The 25825-nt window shown below is 43.7% G+C and overlaps 1 protein-coding gene across 2 annotated transcripts in view; it reads left to right on the top strand.

Annotated features, from left to right (window-relative positions):
* Positions 1–25825, top strand: part of LOC147105267 (protein phosphatase 1 regulatory subunit 12A-like) — a 287064-nt gene that overhangs the window by 152823 nt on the left and 108416 nt on the right. Inside the window, exons 10-14 of one of the 2 annotated variants that reach the window (XM_086011450.1) lie at positions 230–442; positions 5522–5616; positions 6871–7017; positions 9736–9945; positions 15828–15918. In XM_086011450.1, the coding sequence (XP_085867576.1) occupies positions 230–442; positions 5522–5616; positions 6871–7017; positions 9736–9945; positions 15828–15918 (756 nt within the window). The remainder of the gene's footprint in view (positions 1–229; positions 443–5521; positions 5617–6870; positions 7018–9735; positions 9946–15827; positions 15919–25825) is intronic. The other variant, XM_086011451.1, reaches the window with a different exon arrangement.

The raw sequence follows: 25825 nt of genomic DNA, 5'->3' as shown, positions 1-25825 counted from the left end.
AATTGAAACTTTATTCCAGTAGTTTCTTTTTGTGAAACCTGAAGCTGGTTGCTTGTGACATTTTCTCTTTTTTTCATTCTTTAAGCTGGTTTAAAACATCCTGCATGTTGTGGCAGGATTAAGAAAAGTAAAATTAAAAGATCAAAATTAACCATGAACTGAAACTGCTTGCAAGTTGTGTGAAACACAAGATTTGTAGAAATTTTGTAACTTGTTGATCTTGTTACAGATTATTAGCCCTTTTATTAAATCTACTACCAAAGATGAAGAAGGAAAAGATGAATCTCCAGCTTCTTGGAGACTGGGGTTGAGGAAAACTGGGAGCCACGATGCACTGAGTGAAATTAGCAGTTCCCAAGCACTGAAAGAGAAGGACTTCTTTGGGATTAGCCGGTCTGCTTCAAGTCCTCGGCTTTCAACCATATTTGATAACCGGGAAAAGGTACATTTTTGATAAATGACTCCAACCTGTGCAGGATATTTAAGGAATCCCTTTCATTGGTAGAAGCTGCAATAGAATACTGTATCTGAACGTTACCATTTGTTACATTTTCAGGTGGATATTATTTCCCACAGTTCTGTTGCAGTGTAAAATATTGATCTGGAAACAGATTTTGGTCTCAGTAGATCTACATGTGATTTGCTGAGGAATTAGAAGTAACACCGACCACAGCTTATACTATGTATGATTTTGAATAGGTATCATAAGAAATAGGAGCAGGAGTAGGCCAACCGGCCCCTCGAGCCTGCTCCACCATTAAATAAGATCATGGCTGATCTGATCCTAACCGCCAATCTACTAACAGAATTAGACACACGAAATAAGAGCAGGATCAGGCTACACGGCCCCTGGGCCTGCTCCGCTACCCACAGGGCCATGTCCGATCCAAACCTAGACTCATGTCCAAATTCCTGCCTGCTCCCCGTAACCCTTAATTCCCTTTACTTCTAGGAAACTGTCTATTTCTGTTTTAAATTTATGTAATGATGTAGCTTCTACAGCTTTTTGGGGCAGCATATTCCATGGACCTACCACCCTCTGAGTGAAGTAGTTCCTCCTCATCTAAGTTTTGAAAGAGCAGCCCCTTATTCTAAGACTATGCCCCCTAGTTCTAGTTTCACCCATCATCGGGAACATCCTCCCCGCATCCACCCGATCCAACCCCTTCACAATCTTATATGTTTCAACAAGATCGCCTCTCATTCTTCTGAACTCCAATGAGTAGAGTCCCAATCTAATCAACCTCTCCTCATATGTCCATCCCCTCATCCCCGGGATTAACCGAGTGAACCTTCTTTGTACTGACTCGAGAGCAAGTATGTCTTTTAAGTATGGACACCAAAACTGTATGCAGTATTCCAGGTGCGGTCTCACCAATACCTTGTACAACTGAAACCATACCTCCCTATTTTTATATTCTATCCCCCTAGCAATGAAAGCCAACATTCCATTGGCCTTCTTAATCACTTGCTGCACCTGCATACTAACCTTTTGAGTTTCGTGCACCAGGACCCCCAGATCCCTTTGTACTTCAGTACTTTCCAGTTTCTTGCCATTAAGATAATAACTTGCTCTACGATTTTTCCTGCCAAAGTGCATAACCTCACACTTTCCAGTATTGTATTCCATCTGCCAAATCTCTGCCCACTTACTTAGCCTGTCTATGTCCCCTTGCAGGTTTTTTATGTCCTCCTCACTCACTACTTTCCCTCCCATCTTAGTATCATCTGCAAACTTTGATATGTTACACTCGGTCCCCTCCTCCAAATCGTTAATATAGATTGTAAAGAGTTGGGGACCCAGCACTGACCCCTGCGGAACACCACTAGTTACTGATTGCCAGTCTGAGAATGAACCATTTATCCCAACTCTCTGCCTTCTGTTAGATAGCCAATCCTCTATCCATGCCAGAATATTACCCCCAATCCCGTGATTTTTTATCTTAAGCAATAATCTTTTGTGTGGCACTTTGTCAAATGCCTTTTGGAAGTCCAAATACACTGTCCACTGGTTTCCCTTTATCCACCCTATATGTTACTTCCTCAAAGAACTCCAGCAAATTTGTCAAACATGACTTCCCCTTCATAAAACCATGCTGACTTTGTCCTATTAAATTATGATTATCCAAATGTCCTGTTACTGTCTCCTTAATAATGGACTCCAAAATTTTACCTACCACCGATGTTAGGCTAACCGGTCTATAGTTTCCAGCCTTCTGTCTACTGCCCTTTTTAAATAAGGGTGTTACATTAACAGTTTTCCAGTCTGTCGGGACCTTTGCTGAGTCCAGGGAGTTTTGGAAAATTATTACCAATGCATCCACAATCCCTACCGCCACTTCCCTCAAGACCCTAGGATGTAAGCCATCAGGTCCAGGTGATTTATCCGCCTTGAGTCCCATTATTTTACCGAGTACCACTTCCTTAGTGATTTTGATCGTGTTTAGCTCCTCCCCCCCCATAGCCCCCTGTTTGTCCAGTGTTGGGATATTCTTAGTGTCCTCTACTGTAAAGACTGATACAAAATATTCATTCAGTGTTTTTGCCATCTCCATATTTCCCACCATTAATTTCCCGGTCTCATCCTCTAAGGGACCAACATTTACTTTAGCCACCCTTTTTCTTTTTATATAACTATAAAAACTCTTACTATCTGTTTTTATATTTTTTGCTAATTTACTTTCATAATCTATCTTCCCTTTCTTAATCAATCTTTTTGTTATTTTTTGCTGTTTTAAAGTTTTCCCAATCCTCTATCCTCCCACTAGATTTGGCTACCTTATATGCCCTTGTTTTTAGTCGAATACTATCCTTAATTTCTTTACTTAGCCACGGATGGCTGTCTTTTCTTTTACACCCTTTTCTTCTCGGTGGAATATATATTTTTTGGAAGTTGTAAAATAACTCCTTAAATGTACACCACTGATCATGTATCGTCTTACCCTTTAATCTATTTTCCCAATCCACTCTACTCAATTCCGCTCTCATACCTTCATAGTCTCCTTTATTCAAGCTTAGCACGCTTGTTTGAGATCCAACCTTCTCCCCCTCTAATTGAATATGGAATTCAACCATGTTATGGTCACTCATTCCAAGGGGATCCTTTACTAGGACATTTTTAATTAATCCTGTCTCGTTACACAGGACCAGATCTAAGGTTGCTTGCCCCCTGGTCGGTTCAGTTACATACTGCTCAAGAAACCCATCCCTAATACACTCAATGAACTCATCCTCAAGGCAGCCCTGCCCAATTTGATTTGTCCAATTAATATGATAGTTAAAATCCCCCATAATTATAGCTGTTCCCTTATTACAAGCCTCAACTATTTCCTGATTGATACTCCGTCCAACAGAGTTGCAACTGTTCGGAGGCCTATAGACTACGCCCACTAGTGTTTTTTTTCCCTTTATTATTCCTTACCTCCACCCAAACTGTTCCATTATCCTGATCTTTTGACCCAATATCATTTCTCTGTATTACAGTGATTCCTTCCTTTATTAACATAACCACCCCACCTCCCCTTCCTGCCTGTCTTTCCTGATCGTTAAATAACCTGGTATGTTTAATTCCCAGGCATTGTCACCCTGCAGCCATGTTTCTGTAATGGCCACAAGATCATACCCATATGTAGTTATTTGTGCCATTATCTCGTCTATTTTGTTACAAATGCTACGTGCATTCAGATAGAGAACTTTCAAATATGTTTTGTGACACTTAGTTCCTGCTTTTGCCCTTTTTATTACTTTACCTTTTACTCCATACCTTCTGCCCCTTCCTGACACGCTCTGGTTTTTAATTTCCCCACTGCTACCTAAGTCTATGACCTTCTCTGTTGTCATTTTTATTATTTGTTCTCTAGGAACCTCCCCCCCCACTAGTTAGTTTAAAGCCCTCTCTACAGCCCTAGTTATATGATCCGCCAGGACTCTAGTCCCAGCACTGACCAAGTGAAGCCCGTCCCAACGGAACAGCTCCCTCCTGCCCCAGTACTGGTGCCAGTGTCCCAGGAAGCGAAACCCATTTCTCCCACACCAGTCTTTGAGCCACGCATTTAACTCTCTAATTTTATTTGTCCTAGCCAAATTCGCTTGTGGCTCAGGTAATAATCCAGAGATTATTACCCTTGAGGTTCTGTTTTTTAATTTGACCCCTAGCTGCTCATACTCCTTTAACAGAACCGGCTTCCTAGTCCTATCTACGTCGTTTGTACCAACATGGACCACGACAACTGGATCCACCCCCCTCCCACTGCAAGTTTCTTTCCAGCCCAGAGGAGATGTCCTTAACCCTGGCACCGGGTAGGCAACACAGCCTTCGGGACTCTCGCTCTCGGCCGCAGACAACTCTATCTATCCCCCTAATAATACTATCCCCTACCACTACATCATTTCTATTTACTCCCCCCTCTTGAATGGCCCCCTGTTCCATGGTGCTGTGGCCAGGTTGCTCATCCTCCCTGCAGTCCCTGCTCCTGTCCCCACAGGGAGTAAGAACCTCGAACCTGTTGGACAAGAGCAAGGGCTGCGGCTCCTCCAGCTCTACCTCCTGGATCCCCGTACCTGCCTCACTCATAGTCACACCGTCCTGTCCCTGACCATGGGCTACATCTGAATTAATTAACTTCATAGGTGTGACCACCTCCTGATACACCGAGTCCAGGTACTTCTCCCCCTCTCTGATGTGTCGCAGTGTCTGAAGCTCAGACTCCAGCTCATCAACACGGAGCTGGAGTTCCTGTAGCAGCAGACACTTGTCACAGACGTAATCACCGTGAGCCTCAATGGGGTTCACCGGCTCCCACATCTCGCAACAGTAACACATCACCTGCTCCATTCTATGTAATTAATTAAAATTTTTATTGTTAGTTATGGACACCCTCTGCCCGATTTTAGATGCTAGTATCCCCTTTAATTAATTGGATTTAAATTAAATCAATTCCTCTAATTACACCAGTTAAATGGTTTACCAACAGTCACTCTGCACCAGAAAGGCCTTATTAATTACAACCCACAGAGTTAAAGTTTGAAAAGAGCACCTAACACCCCACTTACCCAAACTCACAGCACTCTTTGATGACTCGCACTCAGTGCTCGCTCGCACTAGGACTGGTCTTTTTATACTGTTTGTTTACAGCCAAATGAGTCACCCCTGCTGATTGGTTAGAAAACTGGTTTCCACTGCCTGCTGTGCCAATTTACTCCTACTGCAGTGTAACCTTGTTTTACTCTTCTTAAACCAACAGAATCCCAAATATTTAACTTTTCCCCTTTACTTAAACTCCTACAGTACTGTTAGCAAGCTGAAAGGATGACTACTTCCCACCCGCTCCCCATGCAGTCTTGCAAATCACAAGACAACTTAAAGGCTACAAAGACCTGGCAGCATGGGACTTTGCACTTGGAAACTGAGCCTTCCTCCAGGCGTGTTGGCGGTGAAAAGGAGCCCTTCACACGCTAAAGGCCGGTGCGCCATTCATGGGATGATAACTAAACTCCTGATCTTTTTATTTTCATCATACAGGATAAAGATAATAAAACTAGGCTCGTGTATGTTGCACCAACAATCCCTAGCAGAAGACTGCACAGCACATCTGATATTGAAGAAAAGGAAAATAGGTCAGTTCTGTTTCAACTAAAGTACCTTGGCATTTCAGCTGTTGCTCTTCCTTTTAGCAACTGAAGAACTGTTCATTGCTAATGAAGTAGGGCAGGCCCTTCCTTGGTTTGTTTCTCCATGTATGTATTAGCTAATCTCCCAAAACTGAAATGTTTGTTTAAGCAATGCTTTCACTTTGCTTGTGGTTGAAAGCATAGTTTAAACTATTTACAAGTTTTTGTGATTGTTGGTTATATATTGGTTGAACAGTCTTGTCACATTTTGTGTTGCGTTAACTAATAATTTACAACTTTGTCAGAATGGAAGAGAAAAAGATGAAAAATCGAATTTAAAAGAAACTAGCATTTTCTGACTTGCTCAGCTCTTTTACATAATACTAGATGCAGGATACCATTAACTTGACCAAGTTTATCCACTTTGGTGGCAAAAACAGGAAGGCAGATTATTATTTGAATGGCAATAGATTGGAAGAAGGGGAAGTACAAAGAGACCTGGGTGTTCTTGTGCACCAGTCGCTGAAGGTAAGCATGCAGGTGCAGCAGGCGGTTAAGAAGGCAAATGGTATGTTGGCCTTCGTAGCAAGAGGGTTCGAGTACAGGAACAAGGATGTCTTGCTACAGTTGTACAGGGCCTTGGTGAGACCGCACCTTGAGTATTGTGTGCAGTTTTGGTCGCCTTATCTGAGGAAGGACGTTCTTGCCATGGAAGTAGTGCAGCGAAGATTCACCAGGCTGATACTTGGGATGGCAGGAATGACGTATGAGGAGAGATTGTGTCGATTGGGCTTATACTCACTGGAGTTTAGAAGATTGAGAGGGGATCTCATCGAAACCTATAAAATTCTGTCAGGCCTGGACAGACTAGATGCAGGAAGGATGTTTCTGATGGCCGGGGAGTCCAGAACCAGGGGTCATAGTCTAAGGATAAGGGGTAAGCCATTTAGGACTGAAATGAGGAGGAATTTCTTCACCCAGAGAGTGGTGAACCTGTGGAATTCTCTGCCACAGGGGGCGGTGGAGGCCAGTTCATTAAATATATTCAAGAAAGAGTTGGATATATTTCTTGAGGCTAAAGGGATATGGGGAGAAGGCAGGGACAGGGTACTGAATTTGGATGATCAGCCATGATCTCATTTGAATGGCGGAGCAGGCTCGAAGGGCCAAATGGCCTACTCCTGCTCCTATCTTCTATGTTTCTATGTAATGTAGCACAAACTATCTGACTTAAGACAAATCATTTCCTTGTGTTTAAAGGGAATCAGCAGCTAGTCTGGTACGAAGTGGTTCTTACACAAGGCGACAGTGGAAGGATGACTTAAAGGATACAAATCATGTGGGAAATGAAGGCGGCATGTCTGTAAATGCATCAACTACTAACACAATGCCTTTGTATCAGCGAAGGTGAGCAAGGACAGGATTCTTTTATGCAAATTAAATAGAGCATAATGTGAAAATGCCATTTTTATCCAGCTGTTTTGTCAAAATTATGGATGAAAGATTCACAGTTGAACAATTTTGTATCAAGGCTCTTAAATATTTTTAGTTTCTTAATTTGTATTTTATATGGTTGTCAAGAATCATTCTTAAACGTATTATATGAAAATGGCTGAGATTCACTAAACCACCACCTACTGGTTATTTTTCTGTGCTGCTCTAAATTGATAACATTTATGGTCTAATAGTTGACAAAGGTAGTCAAAAAAGTTTTGTTTTAACTAGGATTTAGTCTCAAGTTAGGCAATACCAATTTTTAAGAAAAAAATACCAGTAAAGTTCCTGTAGAGATGCAGTTACCTAATGCCTATTTTTCAAGAGTACTGTGAGGTAGTGCTGTATTTGGCTTCAGGCAATGAAACTGCTTTGCTGTTATGCTCCTTGACATTCTTGAAAAGCCTACGAGTTGTCGTGATGACTTTGGATAGCTTGTCCTTTCGGTGAGCGATGGTGCCAATATAGAGAGATCTAAAATAGGCAAAAATCAGCGTAAGAATTGAATTCAAAGTTAACTGGTTGAATTATACACAATGCTGCTATCTTTACACAGTCCAATTAAAACAGTCCAGGTTTAAAGGCGAATATGCAAGAGATTACACATTAAATATTTGGTTACCACACGCCTTTGTCATTACTTAACATATTCAGCCATTGCTGTCTTGTAATTCAGTTTACAAATCTGTTCTTTCAGAGCCACAATTGGCATAGTTGTCATAGAAGTTCAAATAGGGTGGGGTGGAGCCCGTGATGGGATGTGTTGAGCATGATTTGTGGAAGAAAGGTTTGGAAGGGAGGCGGGGGAGAAAAGAGATGTCCCTTTTCGAAGTAGATGCTTAGGAAGTCCCGGTCTTATTCCATGCTGATTTATTTTTATTATTTTTTTCTAAACAATTATCTCCCCTACTCTCCTGAAGACATCGACTTCTTGCTGTAAAACTAGACACATCCATTACCATGCCCATACCTGAACCTAAATAGCGAGTGTTGATGGACTGTAGAATCCTGTACTCCCCCAATGTCTGCACATGCACTTCCATTAAAGGTGCCTTGATTCTAATCGGGAGTGGGAAGCTTGAGGAATTTTCCCACTACTGCTATCCCAGCTCAGATCAACTAACTCATCACAGCTCTGGTATTGAACCTGGTATCTTCTGATCTGAATGACTCAAATTTCACTATATAAATTGCTGAGCAGTAGGGAAAGTGTTATGTACAAATATTACATCATAAACCTACTTAAGCTATTGATTTTGTACTGAAGTGAAATCTGTGCTTTAAGCTCAGAAATAATGGGCTTGACTTTGTAGTCGGAGGTTTCCTGCGGGCGGATGTCTCCGACCGACAAAAGATCTATGAACCTACCTGATGGTCCTGGATCCACAGAGACGTGCGCTCCTGAGTGTCTCTGCGTAGACATGTGTAGAGGCACACGTATCCCAGGGGCGCAGGCGGTTCGTAAATGCCCCGGGATCACATGGGCCGGCCCCACAAATGAAAGAAGGGGGATTCCCATTCATGCTTATGGATTCCATATGAACACAAACATAGCAAATACGTTTTTTTTAAATTACATATTTGAAATTAATTAAAATACAATATAATTAAATATTTAAAACAAATTTAATTTTTTGAATAAATAAATGTTTTAAAGGAGCTAAAATTAATCCCTTATTTTACAGGTGTTTTTAATGTTTAAATGGTTGGAAAAAAAATTATTTTTATTTTCATTTAAACTCTTACGCTGGTAAAAGCAGGTCTTACGCCTACTTTTACCAGGCATAAGAATTTCGCGGGCATTCGCTGGGCAGAACTCTCCGCCCGCGGATGGCCTTTTCTCGGGGATGCAGAGCGCAAGTTCTGGGTTTTTGCGTACGAAAACCCGGAACTTGCGCGGCCCTTAGGGGCCGCAAAATATGGACCATTACATTCTAGGGTGAAACCGGTCTGAAGTTTCATTTTTACAGTTCAATGTCAGTTAAGAGGCATTATTTTACAACATTTCCTAGTCATATTCCAGATTCTCTGACCCTGTTTTCTGACTGCTGTTAAATTTTGGGAAAAAGAAATCCACAGTCTGGTGGTCATTTTTGTTTTTAACCAAATTATCTTAAGGACGTCCATCTGTCAATCATTTTCTTTCTTCAGTGTAAAATAGTAATATGTTGGAAAAATAATTATATGCTGCTGACAAAACTGAAGGTGCTTTATAGCCTGGTAGTTACAACTGAAGAGTGTTTGACTCTTGATAAGGAGGCCCAAGTTCTTGACTAATCACCTCCGCTCTCTTTTTCCAGAGGACAAGTTTTACCAGTCTCGACTTGGTCAACTATGGAGGAATGGGAAAATCTAGCAAGCTTACTCTTTAGCTTTCCCCATTACTCTATATAGATGACCCAAACATGTCTTCTGGCTTGTCAGCTGAAGAAAGAGGATGGCTCCTGTGGAGATGCTGTGAACTGGACTGTCTTGTCCTCCTTGCCAAAGAGAAAAAGAGATGTAGGGAGAAAACTTTGTGGGGTGGGGGGGGGCGGGAGAGGAGTCACATTATAAACCTATAATTAATTGAATGGTGTAGTATAGTTGTCTACCATTACCCATTCTCATATAAGTATCAATTGTTACCAGTGCCTCATTTGGTAGAAGAAAAGATGACTTGAACAGTTCCTCCATTTCAATCATTCCCATCACCACCTCAGTCACCTCAGCTGCTACTATAGCAACAGTTACCTCAGCTGCTGGCCAGCAACCCAGCCGAAATACCATCATCTCTCCCTCCTTCTCTTCCTCTTCCATCTTAAATAGTGTTGCTTCCACAGCAGCCAACCACCAGGGCAGGTAAGATGAATGTGAAAGGTATGCTTTCTCGTGTTTTCTGGTATCTTCATACCCTGATTTTAATATTTAAAGACAGCTACAGGAAAATTCCCAATATCTTATTTTTTGCTATATAGCATCTTAAAACCATGTTAGCATATTTTCCTTGTTTAAAGAGTTATCTTGGTATCTCCACGCAGTACATTTATTCGATGAAATCTGCATGCTTTATTATTGCTAGGATTTTATAGTTAACAACAGAACTTGAAAGGAACTTGAAAGGGACTTGAAGTCTGATCAAGCCCAGGTGCATGTGAGATTTTTACAACTAATTTTAGTTTAACCTTATCCTTGATCATGAGGGCAACAGAAGTCTTCCTGTGCTAGTTTTTAAAATCACTCTCTTATTTTAACATTTTCCCTGTGGAAACTGTTCCCAGTTTATACTGCTGTGAAATGGTTGCCCTTAAAATTGGTAATATTTCTTATAATACAGATTTTTTGCATTTGTTCAGGCCATGATGATTTCTGAGTTACAGAAAAATATTCTTTATACATTTGCATGAAATGCTGATCTCTCCTGCGCCACTTAGTGGCTGTTGGAAGGATTGTCTTTGGGCTCCAGTACCAGGAGCTCTGCAGATAGATAGGTGAGTGATACTCATATACCATCAAATCTGGTGTGTGTATATATTAATTAGGTTCCTCTTTTTTGTTTACATATAGACACAAAAGCAAGAATTTAGATATTATAACCAGGAGGATTGTTGCATATTTACATGTTTAATACTGAAAATTGTGGGTAACTGCTTGAAATCTTGCTTTACAAAATTTGGAAAGTCTCTAATTTGCCTGTAGACCTTATTCCCAATTCCTTTCAGTATTCAGTTTTTAGCTCTTTAGTATTTGACTTGAAACCATCTTTATTTCCAGCCTTCTTTGCTACTTTATCTCATTACCAGTGAGGACCCACATTTGTTGCTACATGATCTTCCTTTACAAAAGCAAGTAACTACGAACAGAGAAGTCCACAACGAAGTGTGTGCAAGAATTAGCAAGGGTTCTGGTACTTTTTGGCTGCAGCCTAAGATCTGGAACCTAAAAACATCAAAATGAACAGTTGAAGTTCAAGGTTGATGTGTTCAGTATTATCTGCCCTTCTCTGTGGCAATGGGACCTTGCAGCTCAAGAAGCAAGATGAAAGGAGTTATAGTTTTTACACTCATTGCTTAAGAAACAAAGATTCTAAGTTGTCAGGGCCAGTGAAGTAACGCCACAGTACTGCACCAGATGGTAAGGGAGTTAGTCAGTAACATCACAGAAAAAAGGTTTTGATCTGGGATGCATCATACACAAGCTGCTTACAAGTGTCCCACAGCAGGCACTGAATTAGATACCAACAGGGCAGAGAAGAAGGGGGAGTGCAACGCATTGTGTGAAGATGGAAGCTTGAGAAATATGCAGAGCTGGTGGATACTGCCAAGAATGAGTTTAGTGAGTATTGCACATGTCTGCTATCAGAGTGACTTGTCATGTATCTTGTGTATCTTGTATATCTGGTGGACATAAAAGATCCCATGGCGCTATTTGAAGAAGAGCAGAGGAGTTCTCCCGGTGTCCTGGGCAATATTTATCCCTCGACCAATACCTAAAACAGATGATCTGGTTGCTGTCACATTGCTGTTTGTGGCACCTTGCTGTGTGCAAATTGACTGCCATGTTTGCTACATTACAATAGTGACTACACTTAAAAGTACTTAATTGGCTGTAAAGTTCTTTGAGATGTCCTGAGGTTGTGAAAGGTGCTATATAAATGCAAGTCTTTTTTTTAAAGCATGTGGGCATCCAAGTCTAATCTGGTGGATTGACATAATCCAAAAGCATTGATTTTTTGCTATATGTCCTTGGAAAGTTGAATGGGGGTTTTAGAATCCCTTCTTGCACATATCTTGGTATCGTCCGCAAGCTTGTGGATCATTCCCCCAACACTTACATATAGATCATCGATGAAAATAAATAGCGCTGGTCCTCACACCGATCCCTGCGGGACGCCACTGGTAACTGGTTTCCAAGCAGATCCAAATCCATTAACAACCACTTTCTGCCTACGGGCATTCAGCCAGTTCTCAATCCACCACCGTAGATTACATATCATTCCATGAGATTCTATCTTGTAGAGTAGTCTCTTAGACGGTACCTTATCAAAAGCTTGGAGAGTCCAGGTAGACAATGTTAACTAGCTAACCCTCATCCATTAACTGAGTAACTTCTTCAAAAAAATTCCATCAAATTGGTAAGAAATGACCCCCTCTGGAGGATGTCTTGAGTGTTCCTAATAGAACTTTTCTGTCTAAGCGGACATGTATTGCATCGCTAATGATTCCTTTGAGCAGCTTCCCTCTTACTGACATCAAGCTAATGGGCCTATAGTTACCCAGTTCTGCCTTATCCCCTATTTTTTAAAATTGAAGCTACATTAACAACCTTCCAGTCTAAGGGAAGAGTCCCTAACTCCAGCGAGCTATTAAAAGTACTTGCACAGCACCTGTCCCATCTCCTTAAGGAGCCTCGGGTGTGTATTATCCGCACCAGCAGCTCCTTGAAATGTCCAGTGTCAGATTTTCTTGCAGCTAATAGCTAATTCTAGGAAAATGCAAGAAAATGGTTTGAATGTAATCCCTTTCCGTGAATATACCAAACAAAATCACTCTCGCAAAATATAATGTAATTTATGGGGTACTGTAAGTCTAAACTTAACCGTAATTCAATTTTTTAAGACTAAATTAAATAAAGTGACATGTGACACAGAATCCTGTTTTACATTTCATAATGAAAGTCTTGAATAGTGTCAGCCGTGGCTCAGTTGGTAGCAGCATCACCTCCGAGTCAGAAGGTTGTGGGTTCAAGTCCCACTCCAGAGATTTGAGCACAAAAATCTAGGCTGACACTCCAGTGCAGTTAAACTGAGGCCCCACCTGCTCTCTCGAGTGGATGTAAAAGATCCCTTGGCACTATATCGATGATTATCTGGTCATTATCACATTGCTGTTTGTGGAAGCTTGCTGTGCGCAAATTGGCTGCCGCATTTCCTACCTTACAACAGTGACTATACTTCAAAAGTACTTCATCAGCTGTAAAGTGCTTTGGGACGTCCTGAGGTCGTGAAAGGTGCTATATAAATGCTGACACTATTCAAGACTCTTATGGCTACTCTCCTTCCCCACTCGGCCCCACTGGTACAGGATGGAGATCTTGTGACAATTGTGAACAATAGGTCTGTTAAAGAAACTTGACTACAAACATTTCAAAAGATAAGAACAAACTTGCATTCTTAAGGCAACTTATCACATCCTCTGTCCCAAACCACATAACAGCCAATAGATTACTTCTGAAGCACAGTCACTGTTGCTGTATAGGGATCTATAGTAATCCATTAAGGACGGTTATTTACCAAGATTGGGAACAAACAAGTAATGTATTGCTGTAAGTCTTGTTTCAAGTACATCAATTTTTTCTTGAAATGGTGCGGTTGCAAAAATTAGCATTTGGGACCGTGGGTATATGATGAACTTCACACGTTCAATTGACTGTTGGACTCTGTTATGCGATAACTCTGCCAAGTGCTTCATCTCAATTTTTAAAAAACGAACACTGCAGTGACCTGCAGTAATTGTTGCTGTCTGTAGATGCTGCATAATTGTTGTGGAAAAAAATGAATAATATGACCTCATAACTTAAGTGATTAAGGAGCAGAGCATTTATAGGAATCAGGTCAAAAGTGGGAGGTTTTCAATGTTAAAAGCTTAGTTCTTGTATATTAGGAAGATACTTCATGCTAGGCTGCTGTTAAGGCTCCTTAGTGTTAAAATTTTAAAGAGAACAGTTTGTGACCAGTTGGGACTGCATTAAGGAAAGCGTATTCAGGATTTTTTCTTTACTTTCAAAGTGAATTATCTTTAGCTACAGTTGCTTCATTTTGCATGCAGCAGAAAGATTCAAGTGGATATTTTCTGTTGATGTGACGTCATACCTGGTCTTTGAAGTTGTCACTGGAATCATGAACTGCAGACTACACTGATAAAGGCTTGTTGTAAATTGCCACTCATGAATTCATTCTTCCATTGGATACTAACCTTTCCTCATATAGACGTGCAGGTGGAAGCTGGATACTAGCAAGACTAGAATGTAATTCAGTTCTGTTACTGACACAAGTGTGCAGTCTGGTATCACCTTACTATAAAAGGCGTTGTTAATGGTCCTAAACTAATCTCATTCAGATAAGGTTAGTGTCAACTTGATCAACTGAGAAAGCTTTCTGCAGCATTAGCCAGTTACTCTGTAGAAAGCAGAACTGGAGGAATGTGTGCCTGATATAATTATCCTGGCATGCTGATGTAGTGGGCACTTCAATGCCAAAATATTTTGTTTGTCACAAATCTGAGTCTAAATCAATGTTTTGCCTTGTAGATAATGAGGATTTCAGGGTTAATAAATGTGTGCTCGCTTGACCTTTGCAAGAACAAGTGGATTCAGGTTTGCCTCCCATTGAAAGTATGTTAGGAATATTGAAGGTTGTCATCTTCTGCACTTGCCTTTTGGTGTTTTAAGCTGTGTCCACAACAGTTTTGGCTCTTTGGCTCACAGATTCCATCATGTCAGATTCCAGAAGGCAAGTCCTGTTTGCTCAAATTATTATTTCAATATAGTTTTTTAAAGTCCTGGAGGACTCTTTTTTTAAATGAACACAAATGAAAAGACTTTGCTATGTTCTAGTTAAATGTTTCTTCATGTTTGTGTTTGGCTTCTTAATTGTGAAAGTTATTCATGGTATGTATTTGAAAAGTCTAAATTAGAAAATGTGTTCAACATAATACCACTACAGCAATGTGCAAAGCTGCTTGAATCAGTTAATGGAAAATGAAATGATACGCTGGCTTTTACAGCGAAGGTACTTTAGGTTAAATAAGTATGACAGAAGCTGTCAGTGATATCACTTCCTGCAGAGCTGCAGTGTTCATACACTTGCTTCTTGCTCGCAAGCTCTGAGGTATCTAGCATAATGCAAGGGTTTGTCTGTCTTCCATTGAGACTATACTTAATTACTGCAGTCTGCTGTGAAGCAGCCTCTTTCCGTAATTCTAAGTTTTTGTCCTGACCTTGAAAGCAAGATGCAGGCCTACGTAAAGAGGTATCTTTTATTTTATTTTATGGACAGTAACTGCTGCGTGCTTTATAGCTGAAAGGGGACAATTGAACAATTAAGTCTGTTTCAATTCTCAATTACATTTTATTTTTTAAGACTTTAAACTTCATAAAGTTGTAAAATTATCCTTAAAACATGTACTTTCTAGATATAGGAATGTTTTGTGTGCAAGTGAAACTGTGCCAAGAACAGGGGATATTAACTGGTTCCTGATAATGCTAGGAAAGGTACTCTTTAGGGAGGAAAAATGAATTGACTTTCTTTAGTGGTAGATGTCATGTATTCTGTAGCCATTGTTTATATGCCTTGCTTTTGCAATACATTATTAACATATGATACATTAGTACTGGAACTAAAATAAGTTGTCTGAAGAGATATGTTTTCTACTATTCAAATGTATAGCTTCCACTATGTCCAATCACCTGCTAAAATTCTTCAGCATCAGAAGTTACTGCAGTTTGAGTGATGGTGATTTCAAATCAAATCAAATCAACTTTTATTGTCATTGTTAGTGCACAAGTGCAGTACAACGAAATGTAGGTTTGCGACTCCCGAGAGTGTACAATTTGGATTAGGACACTTAAACATTTCAACATACACTGAAGAAATCGACGTAGTCATCGATGCTGACCTCACAGAATCACTTGCCTGTTGCAGTCCATTTCCAAAAAAAACTTATCTCTGTGCTGACATATTTCAGGTCGTATCTCACCCCTGTCCGAGATGAGGAAGCAGAATCACAGAGAAAAGCTCGATCCAGGCAGGCCAGACAGACGAGGAGATCAACACAGGTCAGTGGTGTTACAGAACTTTAATGTTTAGTCACTAAAAGTTAGAAATTGATTCTGCTTAAGTGTTCAATGTCTCAAAGCCAGGATTATTTTGGTGCTTGCTCCTGATCTACTACCACTTTTTAAAAAAATTTAAAAAAATCCCTCATACCATGTGGTTCAAATGTAGTTACTTTACAACTTTAATTGGATTATTAATAAAGTTCTGTCCATTGCTGACAGAAATGAAGAATTGAACTTCCTTTTGGTCTTTGAGAAAACAATAATTCAAATTGACTTTTCTCTCCAACCATTGTACTATTCTTACCTCTTGAAGCCAAATATGTTGATGTGATTACTGATTAGAAAAAATAAATTAAATATGATTATTATTTGAAAATATTTTTATGGCACATCTACAAATGCAAAAGTAGAATTTCCATATAATGGTAACTTAAGCATGTAAGAAATAACTTGTTCTCCTGCACCCTTTCTTCCACAAGTATATAACTTGTATTTTTAAAATACATAATTAGTCAGATTTAGTTGAGGCTCATTTTCATCCATGTTACTCCTTGCTGTTCACTCATAACGCTAAGCATTTAATTTACTTGACATGCAAAAACTGGCTTTGGAACAGGTTAGATTTGACCTCGGGGCACTTGTCTGTCTGCATAAAGTGTGGCTGCTGGCAATCGCACTGATCACTGTGGTCAGGAACTCTGTAAATTGAGTTGTAGATTTCAACCTCATCAACTATGATGCCAAAAATGGTCGATGTTTAGATCATCATGGCGTGTCTGTCGACTGACTAAAGCAGTTAGTGTACAATTTATTGAATTTTCAAGTTAGACTTTTGAACATAAAATACTTCTATGCATATTCATTTTTATGCTTATGCCATTAAGACCTTGAGCTGCAAAAATGTAAACTTTTAAAGTTTTATCAAGAGATTACAATTAAATACTTTGCTAGCATTCAACATTGGCAGAACAATGTAACTCTTGCAGCTTTTAAAGAATAAACACCCATGAAATTAGTTTGCATCATAATTAAAAGTAAAAATTTGTCAGCTGTTGCAAACTAATTGCCATTATTGCCAATTGAAGAGTCAACGTATTCCTGTATGAAGCTTCCTGAATTGGCCAAATATGAATGAATTCATTACCAAAAGGGAACATTTGTAAGTAAGTGCTGAATTGGCAGTTTTTGTACTGGAAATGTCATTTTATATCTTTAATTGTCCTGTGAAGTTAATTCAGATATGATCAGTTTTATGCCAAAAATGCTCTTCAGTAGTTAGATGGGATGAACTGGGAACTATCCTTGGTGAAATGTAATGTGGAATAAAGGTACTTGAGGTGGTTTGTCATTAAGGCATTTGTAGCTAGTGAAAGTCTTGATCCTGGCATTCTAGAAACATGGCTGAGTTGTAGGTGGGGTAGAGATGGACATATAAGTGTATAGAATATTGAACAAGAACTTACATTGAACAAGAACTTACCTGTTAAGTTGGGAGTGTTTGTAAAGAAAAAGGTGGATAGAACAACCAAATAGGCAAGTGAGAAAACAAAATGGGTAGAAATTAGAATTGGAAATTAGCAACAAACTAATTGGCAACTGCTATTACCCACTCAAGACACCTGGGATTTAAATATCCTAGAGGTTAAATGGACAGACCAATGACAACAGAAAGGGGAGAATGAAAGTACAAACAACTTTACACAGGTAATCACCAGAATAATATCAGGGCTTAAAAGGTAAATTAAGAGGACAGGTTGCATAAACTTGGCTTGTATTCTTTTGAGTTTATAAGGTTGAGGGGTGATCTAATTGAGATGTTTAAAATGATAAGATTTGACAGGGTAGATACAGAGAAACTATTTCCTCTGGTGGGGGAATCCAGAACAAAGGAACGCAATCTTAAAATTAGAGCCAGGGCATTTAGCAGTAAAATCAGGAAGCACTTTTTCCACACATGGGGTATTGGAAATCTGAAGTTCTCTCTCCAAAAGGTTGTGGTTGTCAATTGAAGTTTTCCAAGACTGAGTCACAGATTTTTATTAGCTAAGGGTATCAAGAGATATGAATCGAAGGCGGTAAATGCAGTTGAGGTCTAGATTAGCCATGATCTAATAGAATGGGCTCGAGGGATGAATGGCCTACTCCTGTTCCTATCTTCCCAAACAGTGATTGATCGCATAGTGTGAATTAAAGAACTAGGGCAAATGTTATATTGAACTTTGTATTTCATAATCCAACAGAACATTCGATATATTCTAATTAAGCCCAATTCTAATAACAGTATAATTGTGTCAAATCTTAGATAACGAGGCGAAAATGACACTAGAAAACAAGATGATTTCACAGAACTGGCACTGTAAGAACTGCAGAAAGAAAGTACATCCTCCTGAGAATGAGAAAAGTCATTGCAAAGTCAAGACCACAGTGGTCGAATAGGGAGATTAAAACCACCTAGAGGTCAAGTAGAAATGTCAGATACATAAATGCCAACCAACCCAGAAAGCTAGTAAATTCTGGTGAACAGCTTAAAAAAAAAAAAAAAAAATCTGACACATAGCCCTGAACATAGACCTCTGACCCATTGATGTAAAATGACTGAATAAATTCTGTTATGGAATGCCAGGATTTTTCCCTGTATGTTGGGTATCTCATCCTGGAATTTGGTCTTTTTTTTCCTGTCAAATTTGAAACCCAGCATCCTTGCCTATAATATGTTGAGCAAGAAGCTATTTTGAGAGTGCAGTGGGACATGGTTTGTCCTTAATTGAGACCCAATTCCATCAGTTGTATTGCATGCAAAATCTGAAGTACTGAAATCTGTTGGTCTGCAGAGGTGCATTTAGAAATATTTCTTTCTGGGACATACAACCCCAGGAAATGTAAGATTGCTAAAAAATACAGTGTATGATTCCCATAATGGTCAACTTTAGTACAAGAGTGCAAAAGTGCTCTTCTGCACATCTATTCGTACCTTCGGTTTAATTTAAAAACCTAATGACTCTCCCGTGATCTTGCGTATTTTAATTCGGATGATGCATTGCTTCATAAAACACAGCACAGTGGTCCTGTTAACATACAAGATGTCAATTGTTTAACTCAGGTCCTCATTCAACGGGCTTTAGCAACAAGATATGCTTGCGATGAGGCTGACTTTCCTCTGCAGCCTACCCAATACACAAATTGACCCAGATTACAAACAAACCAGAATATGTTCTTCCATTACGTGTCAAGGAATTCTGAAGCATGAAGGAGCACAATTTCAACATGTCTTGTATGCTACAATATGAATCTGCATTGGGACATCTCTCCCTCTCTCTCTCTCTCTGGCCCCCTTCTCTCTTATTGTCTCTCTCTCTCTCTCGCCCCCTTCTCTCTTTTTTTGTCTCTCTCTCGCCTCCTTCACTTACTCTCTCGCGCTCGCCAGCCCGCGCTCGCGCCCCCCCCCCCCCCACCCACTCGCAGACCTCTCTCGCCGACCTCCCTCTCTCCCACTCGCAGCCCTATCGCCCGCCCGCTCACAGACCTCTCTCACCCGCCCGCTCGCAGGCTTCTCTCTCGCCCGCTCGCCCGCAGGCCTCCCTCCCTCTCGCCCGCCCGCCCGCCCGCAGGCCGCCCGCCCGCAGGCCTCCCTCTCGCCCGCCCGCAGGCCTCCCTCTCGCCCGCCCGCAGGCCTCCCTCTCGCCCGCCCGCCCGCCCGCAGGCCTCCCTCTCGCCCGCCCGCCCGCCCGCAGGCCTCCCTCTCGCCCGCCCGCCCGCAGGCCTCCCTCTCGCCCGCCCGCCCGCAGGCCTCCCTCTCGCCCGCCCGCCCGCAGGCCTCCCTCTCGCCCGCCCGCCCGCAGGCCTCCCTCTCGCCCGCCCGCCCGCAGGCCTCCCTCTCGCCCGCCAGCCCGCAGGCCTCCCTCTCGCCCGCCCGCCCGCAGGCCTCCCTCTCGCCCGCCCGCCCGCAGGCCTCCCTCTCGCCCGCCCGCCCGCAGGCCTCCCTCTCGCCCGCCCGCCCGCAGGCCTCCCTCTCGCCCGCCCGCCCGCAGGCCTCCCTCTCGCCCGCCCGCCCGCAGGCCTCCCTCTCGCCCGCCCGCCCGCAGGCCTCCCTCTCGCCCGCCCGCCCGCAGGCCTCCCTCTCGCCCGCCCGCCCGCAGGCCTCCCTCTCGCCCGCCCGCCCGCAGGCCTCCCTCTCGCCCGCCCGCCCGCAGGCCTCCCTCTCGCCCGGCCGCCCGCAGGCCTCCCTCTCGCCCGGCCGCCCGCAGGCCTCCCTCTCGCCCGGCCGCCCGCAGGCCTCCCACCCGCCGGCCTCCCCCTCGCCCGCCCGCCCGCCGGCCTCCCCCTCGCCCGCCGGCCTCCCCCTCGCCCGCCCGCCCGCCTCCCCCTCGCCCGCCCGCCGGCCTCCCCCTCGCCCGCCCGCCCCCCGGCCTCCCCCTCGCCCGCCGGCCTCGCCCGCACGCCTCCCCCTCGCCCGCACGCCGGCCTCGCCCGCCCGCCCGCCGTCCTCCCCCTCGCCCGCCCGCCGGCCTCCTCCTCGCCCGCCGGCCTCCCCCTCGCTCGCCCGCCCGCCCGCCGGCCTCCCCCCGCCCGCCCGCCGGCCTCCCCCTCCCGCCCGCCGGCCTCTTTCCCCCCTCGCCCACCGGCCTCGCCCGCCCGCAGGCCTCCCCCCCGCCCGCCCGCAGACACCTTTCTTTCTCTCGCCTGCCCGCTCGCAGACCCCCCTCTCTGGCCCCCCCTTGTCTCTCGCTTTCTCTGCCCGCCCTTCCTGCGCCTCTCTCTCACTCCCACTTCTGTTTGTGTCTCTTTCACTGTAGGAGAGGAAGTGAGTGTGGTTTCCAGACAGGCGCAGATTTAAATGGCTGTGCAAAGATGTCAGTGCTGGATGAGAAATTGGGATTTTGAGCAGGATCTCTCTGTGGGAGTGGTGGGTAGATATAATCTTAGTGCAAGTAAATGTGTAGAAGCCAGTGTGTTTTGTGTGGTGGGGGCTTGGGAGGAGATCGAGGTGGCAATAGTCGTGCTGTAGGTCAGGCATATCTTTGAGTGTGAGTGCAAACACAAATTCACAGGTGTGTGAAGAAGATTTCAATTTCGGGTCGAAGTGCATACAAACCTCAGGAATGAAGAGGGCTACTTTTAGGTAAATCTTTACTCAAATATTTTTCACTTCCACACAACGCTTAACCTTTCATCCACATATTGTAAATACACCTCTCTCGACCCCTCCACTGTCTCTAAACAGCCTTGGTGTCATATTTGACCTCGATGAGTTTCCGACCACATCTGCACCATCACTAAGACTGCCTATTTCCACCTCCGTAACATCGCCCGACTCTGCCCCTGCCTCAGCTCATATGATGAAACCCTCATCCATGCCTTTGTTACCCCTAGACTTGATTATTCCAACTCGCTCTTGGCCAGCCTCCCACCTTCTACCCTCCGTAAACTGGAGGTTATCCAAAACTCTGCCGCCCACAGGTCCCTTTTTTTTATTCAGTCATGGGACCTGGGCATCGCTGGCAAGGCCAGCACTTATTGCTAATCCCTAATTGCCCTTGAGAAGGTGGTGGTGAGCCGCCGCCTTGAACTGCTGCAGTCCGTGTGGTGAAGGTACTCCCACAGTGCTGTTAGGTAGGGAGTGCCAGGATTTTGACCCAGCGATGATGAAGGAACGGCGATATACTTCCAAGTCAGGATGGTGTGTGACTTGGAGGGGAACTTGGAGGTGGTGGTGTTCCCATGGGCCTGCTGCCCTTGTCCTTCTAGGTGGGAGAGGTCGCGGGTTTGGGAGGTGCTGCCGAAGGAGCCTTGGCGAGTTGCTGCAGTGCACCTTGTAGATGGTGCTGCAGCCACGGTACGCCGATGGTGGAGGGAGTGAATGTTTATGGTGGTGGATGGGGTGCCAATCAAGCGGGCTGCTTTGTCCTGGATGGTGTCGAGCTTCTTGAGTGTTGTTGGAGCTGCACTCATCCAGGCAAGTGGAGAGTATTCCATCCATCACAATCCTTACTTGTGCCTTGTAGATGGTGGAAAGGCTTTGGGGAGTCAGGAGGTGAGACACATGCCGCAGAATACATAGCTTCTGACCTGCTCTTGTTGCCACAGTATTTATGTGGCTGGTCCAGTTAAGTTTCTGGTCGATGGTGATCCCCAGGATGTTGATGGTGGGGGATTCGGTGATGGTAATGTCGTTGAATGTCAAGGGACGGTGGTTAGACTCTCGCTTGTTGGAGATAGTCATTGCCTGGTACTTGTGTGGCACAAATGTCACCTGCCACTTATCAGCCCAAGTCTGAATGTTGTCCAGGTATTGTTGCATGCGGGCATGGACTGCTTCATTATCTGAGGAGTTGCGAATGGCACTGAACACTGTGCAGTCATCAGCGAACATCCCCATTTTTGATCTTATGATGGAGGGAAGGTCATTGATGAAGTTGAAGGTGGTTGGGCCTAGGACACCGCCCTGAGGAACTCCTGCAGCGATGTCCTGGGGCTGTGATGATTGACCACCAACCACCCCAACCATCTTCCTTTGTGCTAGGTATGACTCCAGCCAGTGAAGATTTTCCCCCCGATTCCCATTGAGTTCAGTTTTACTAGGGCTCCTTGATGCCACTCTCGGTCAAATGCTGCCTTGATGCCAAGGGCAGTCACTCTCGCCTTGCCTCTGGAATTCAGCTCTTTTGTCCATGTTTGGACCAAGGCTGTAATGAGGTCTAGAGCTGAGTGGTCCTGGTGGAACCCAAACTGGGCATCAGTGAGCAGATTATTAGTGAATAAGTGCCGCATGATAGCACTGTCGATGACACCTTCCATCACTTTGCTGATGATTGAGAGTAGACTGATGGGGCAGTAATTGGCCGGATTGGATTGTGTTCTGCTTTTTAGCGTGCATGTAGTCCTGCGTTGCAGCTTCCCCAGGTTGGCACCTCATGCTCGGCACCTCATGCTCTTCTGCACTCCTTATTGAACCAGGGTTGGTCACCTGGCTTGATGGTAATGGTAGAGTGAGGGATATGCCGGGCCATGAGGTTACAGATTGTGGTGGAATATAATTCTGTCGCTGCTAATGACCCACAGCGCCTCATGGATGCCCAGTTTTGAGCTGCTAGATCTGTTCTGAATCTATCCCATTTAGCACGGTGGTGGTGCCACACAACACGATGGAGGGTGTCCTCCGTGTGAAGACGGGACTTCGTCTGCACAATGACTGTGCGGTGGTCACTGCCACCAATGCTGTCATGGACAAATGCATCTGCGACAGGTAGATTGGTGAGGACGAGGTCAAGTAGGTTTTTCCCTCATGTTGGTGTTCTCATCACCTGCCGCAGGCCCAGACTGGCAGCTATGCCCTTCAGGACTTGGCCAGCTTGGTCAGTAGTGGTGCTACCGAGCCACTCCTGGTGATGGATATTGAAGTCCCCCACCCAGAGTACGTTCTGTGCCCTTTCTACTCTCAGTCCTCCTTCCAAGTGGTGTTCAACGTGGAGGAGTACGGATTCATCAGCTGAGGGAGGGCAGTAGGTGGTAATTGCAGGAGGTTTCCTTGCCATGCTTGACCTGAAGCCATGAGACTTCATGGAGTCTGGAGTCAATGTTGAGGACTCCCAGGGCCAGTTCTTCCTGACTGTATAACACTGTGCTGCCACCCCTGGTGGGTCTATCCTGCCGGTGGGACAGGACATACCCAGGGATGGTGTTGGAGGAATTTGGGACATTAGCTGAAAGGTATGATTCTGTGAGTATGACTATGTCAGGCTGTTGCTTGACTAGTCTGTGGGATAGCTCTCCCAATTTTAGCACATGTCCCCAGATGTTGGTGAGGAAGACTTTGCAGGGTCGACTGGGCTGTGTGTGCCGTTGTCTTGCCGTAGCTGGTGCCGAGGTCAATGCTGGGTTGTCCGTCCGGTTTTATTCTCATTATTGTGTACCATTCACCCATCACTCCTGTGCTCACTGACCTACATTGGCTCCCAGTCCGGCAATGCCTCGATTTTAAAATTCTCACCCTTGTTTTCAAATCCCTCACTGCCTCGCCCCTCCCTATATCTGTAATTTCCTACAACCCTAAGAGATATCTGCGCTCCTCCAATTCTGACCTCTTGAGCATCCCTGATTTTAATCGCTTCACCATTGGTGGCCATGCCTTCAACTGCCTCACCCTAAGCTCTGGAATTCCCTTCCTAAACCTCACCGCCTCTCTACCTCTTTTCTCCTTTAAGACTCTCCTTAAAACCTACCGATTCGACCAAGTTTTTGGTCATATGCCCTAACATCCCCTTATATGGCTCGCTGTCAATTTTTTTTTGATTACACTCATGTGAAGCTCCTTGGGACGTTTTATTACGTTAAAGGTGCTATATAAATACAAGTTATCCTGTGAGAACTGCTGACATCTTCCTGCACTGCCACCCAGTGTCTTAGCCCTGGAACTACATGCTCGACTCTCAAGCCAAGACCGTACTAGTGATAGGTTTTGATCCTAATGTGAGTGACAGACTGTAAATGTCAATCACAGTGCCACCTAAAGGCATAACAGGTACTCGATGTAAATGTTGGCATTTTTAAAATAGGTTTTCCCAATGGCAAAGCATGTTGTCACCCACTCAACTTTTTTTTTAATATAGAATAGTTTTTAATGGATAGGTGGATAGATGTTAGTAGTAGAAGGAAGGTCCAAGATCAGTTTAAGAAAAAGGAACTTGCATTTATTTACCACGATTCATAATCTCAGGATATCCCATAGCATGTCACAGGCTATTTCTCATCTACATGTTGCCCCTCTGCAACATCATCCAAAAACATGTCAGGTTCCACGTGTACACTGTCGACACCCAGCTCTACCTCACCACCACCTCCCTCGACCCCTCCACGGTGTCTTAATTTTTCAGATTGCTTGCCTGACTTCCAGTACTGAATAAGCAGCAATTTTCTCCAGCTAAACATTAGGAAAACCAAAGCGATTGTCTTTAGTCCCGCCACCAACTCCATTCCCTAGCCACCAACGCCACCTATCTCCCTGGCCGCACCTGAGGCCGAACCAGAGCGTTTACAACCTTGGCATCCGATTTGACCCTGAATGAGCTTCCGACCCATTATCCACTCCATCACCAAGACTACCTACTTCCACCTCCATAACACCGCCCGTCTACGCCCCCGCCTTAGCTTATCTGCTGCTGAAACCCTCTTCGAATAGTGCCATGAAATCTTTCATATCCTCTTAAACTGAGGCACCATCTGTCCTCTTAACGCCTCATCTGAAAGATGACGTCTCTGTCAGTACTGCATTGAAGTGTCAGCCTAGATTATGTACTCAAGTCTTTGAAGTGGGGCTTGAACCCAGAACCTTGTGACTTGGAGGCGAAAGTGCTACCACTGAGTCAAGGCTTACATCTTTAAGTCCTTTAATGTGTAAGTGTGGTAGAAATATAGATCATCAAGAAATGGCATAAGTGTTTAATGAGTTCTGCATATCGATCTTCACAGATGAAGACTCAAATGTATCCAATCTTTGTTATCTAAGATTAGGAATCTAAAACATGTATGTAGATGTCAGCAAAGCAAGTGAAAAATGTATTTTTTCTTTTATATTATACGCATCACATTATTCATAGTTCAGAAATTTAAGATTGTTGATTGGCTAACCTTCATTCTTTTTGATCTATAGCAAGTTGTTGGAAAGTACACAATTTCAGGCAGTGTCTAGGTCACGTCATGGAGCAGCCAGTCGTATATTTGCGATTAGTTTTGCCAATAGGTAACATTTAGTGAATTGCAGTATTTCCATTTAAACAAAGTAATGAGAGTTTCAAGGATTTTATAATTACTGAGCGCCAATTCGTTTTTGGAAATAAAGATCATGCTGATCCCTTGAACAAGGTTGCGGGTTGCAGGTTTGCTGCAGTGTTTACCCTGGAACACTGGC

The sequence above is a fragment of the Somniosus microcephalus genome, chromosome 18 (assembly GCF_052327205.1).
Source record: "Somniosus microcephalus isolate GS21.2 chromosome 18, FLI_Smic_1.0, whole genome shotgun sequence".
In the NCBI taxonomy this organism is placed as follows: domain Eukaryota; kingdom Metazoa; phylum Chordata; class Chondrichthyes; order Squaliformes; family Somniosidae; genus Somniosus; species Somniosus microcephalus.
This window is presented reverse-complemented; position numbering and strand designations above follow the sequence as displayed.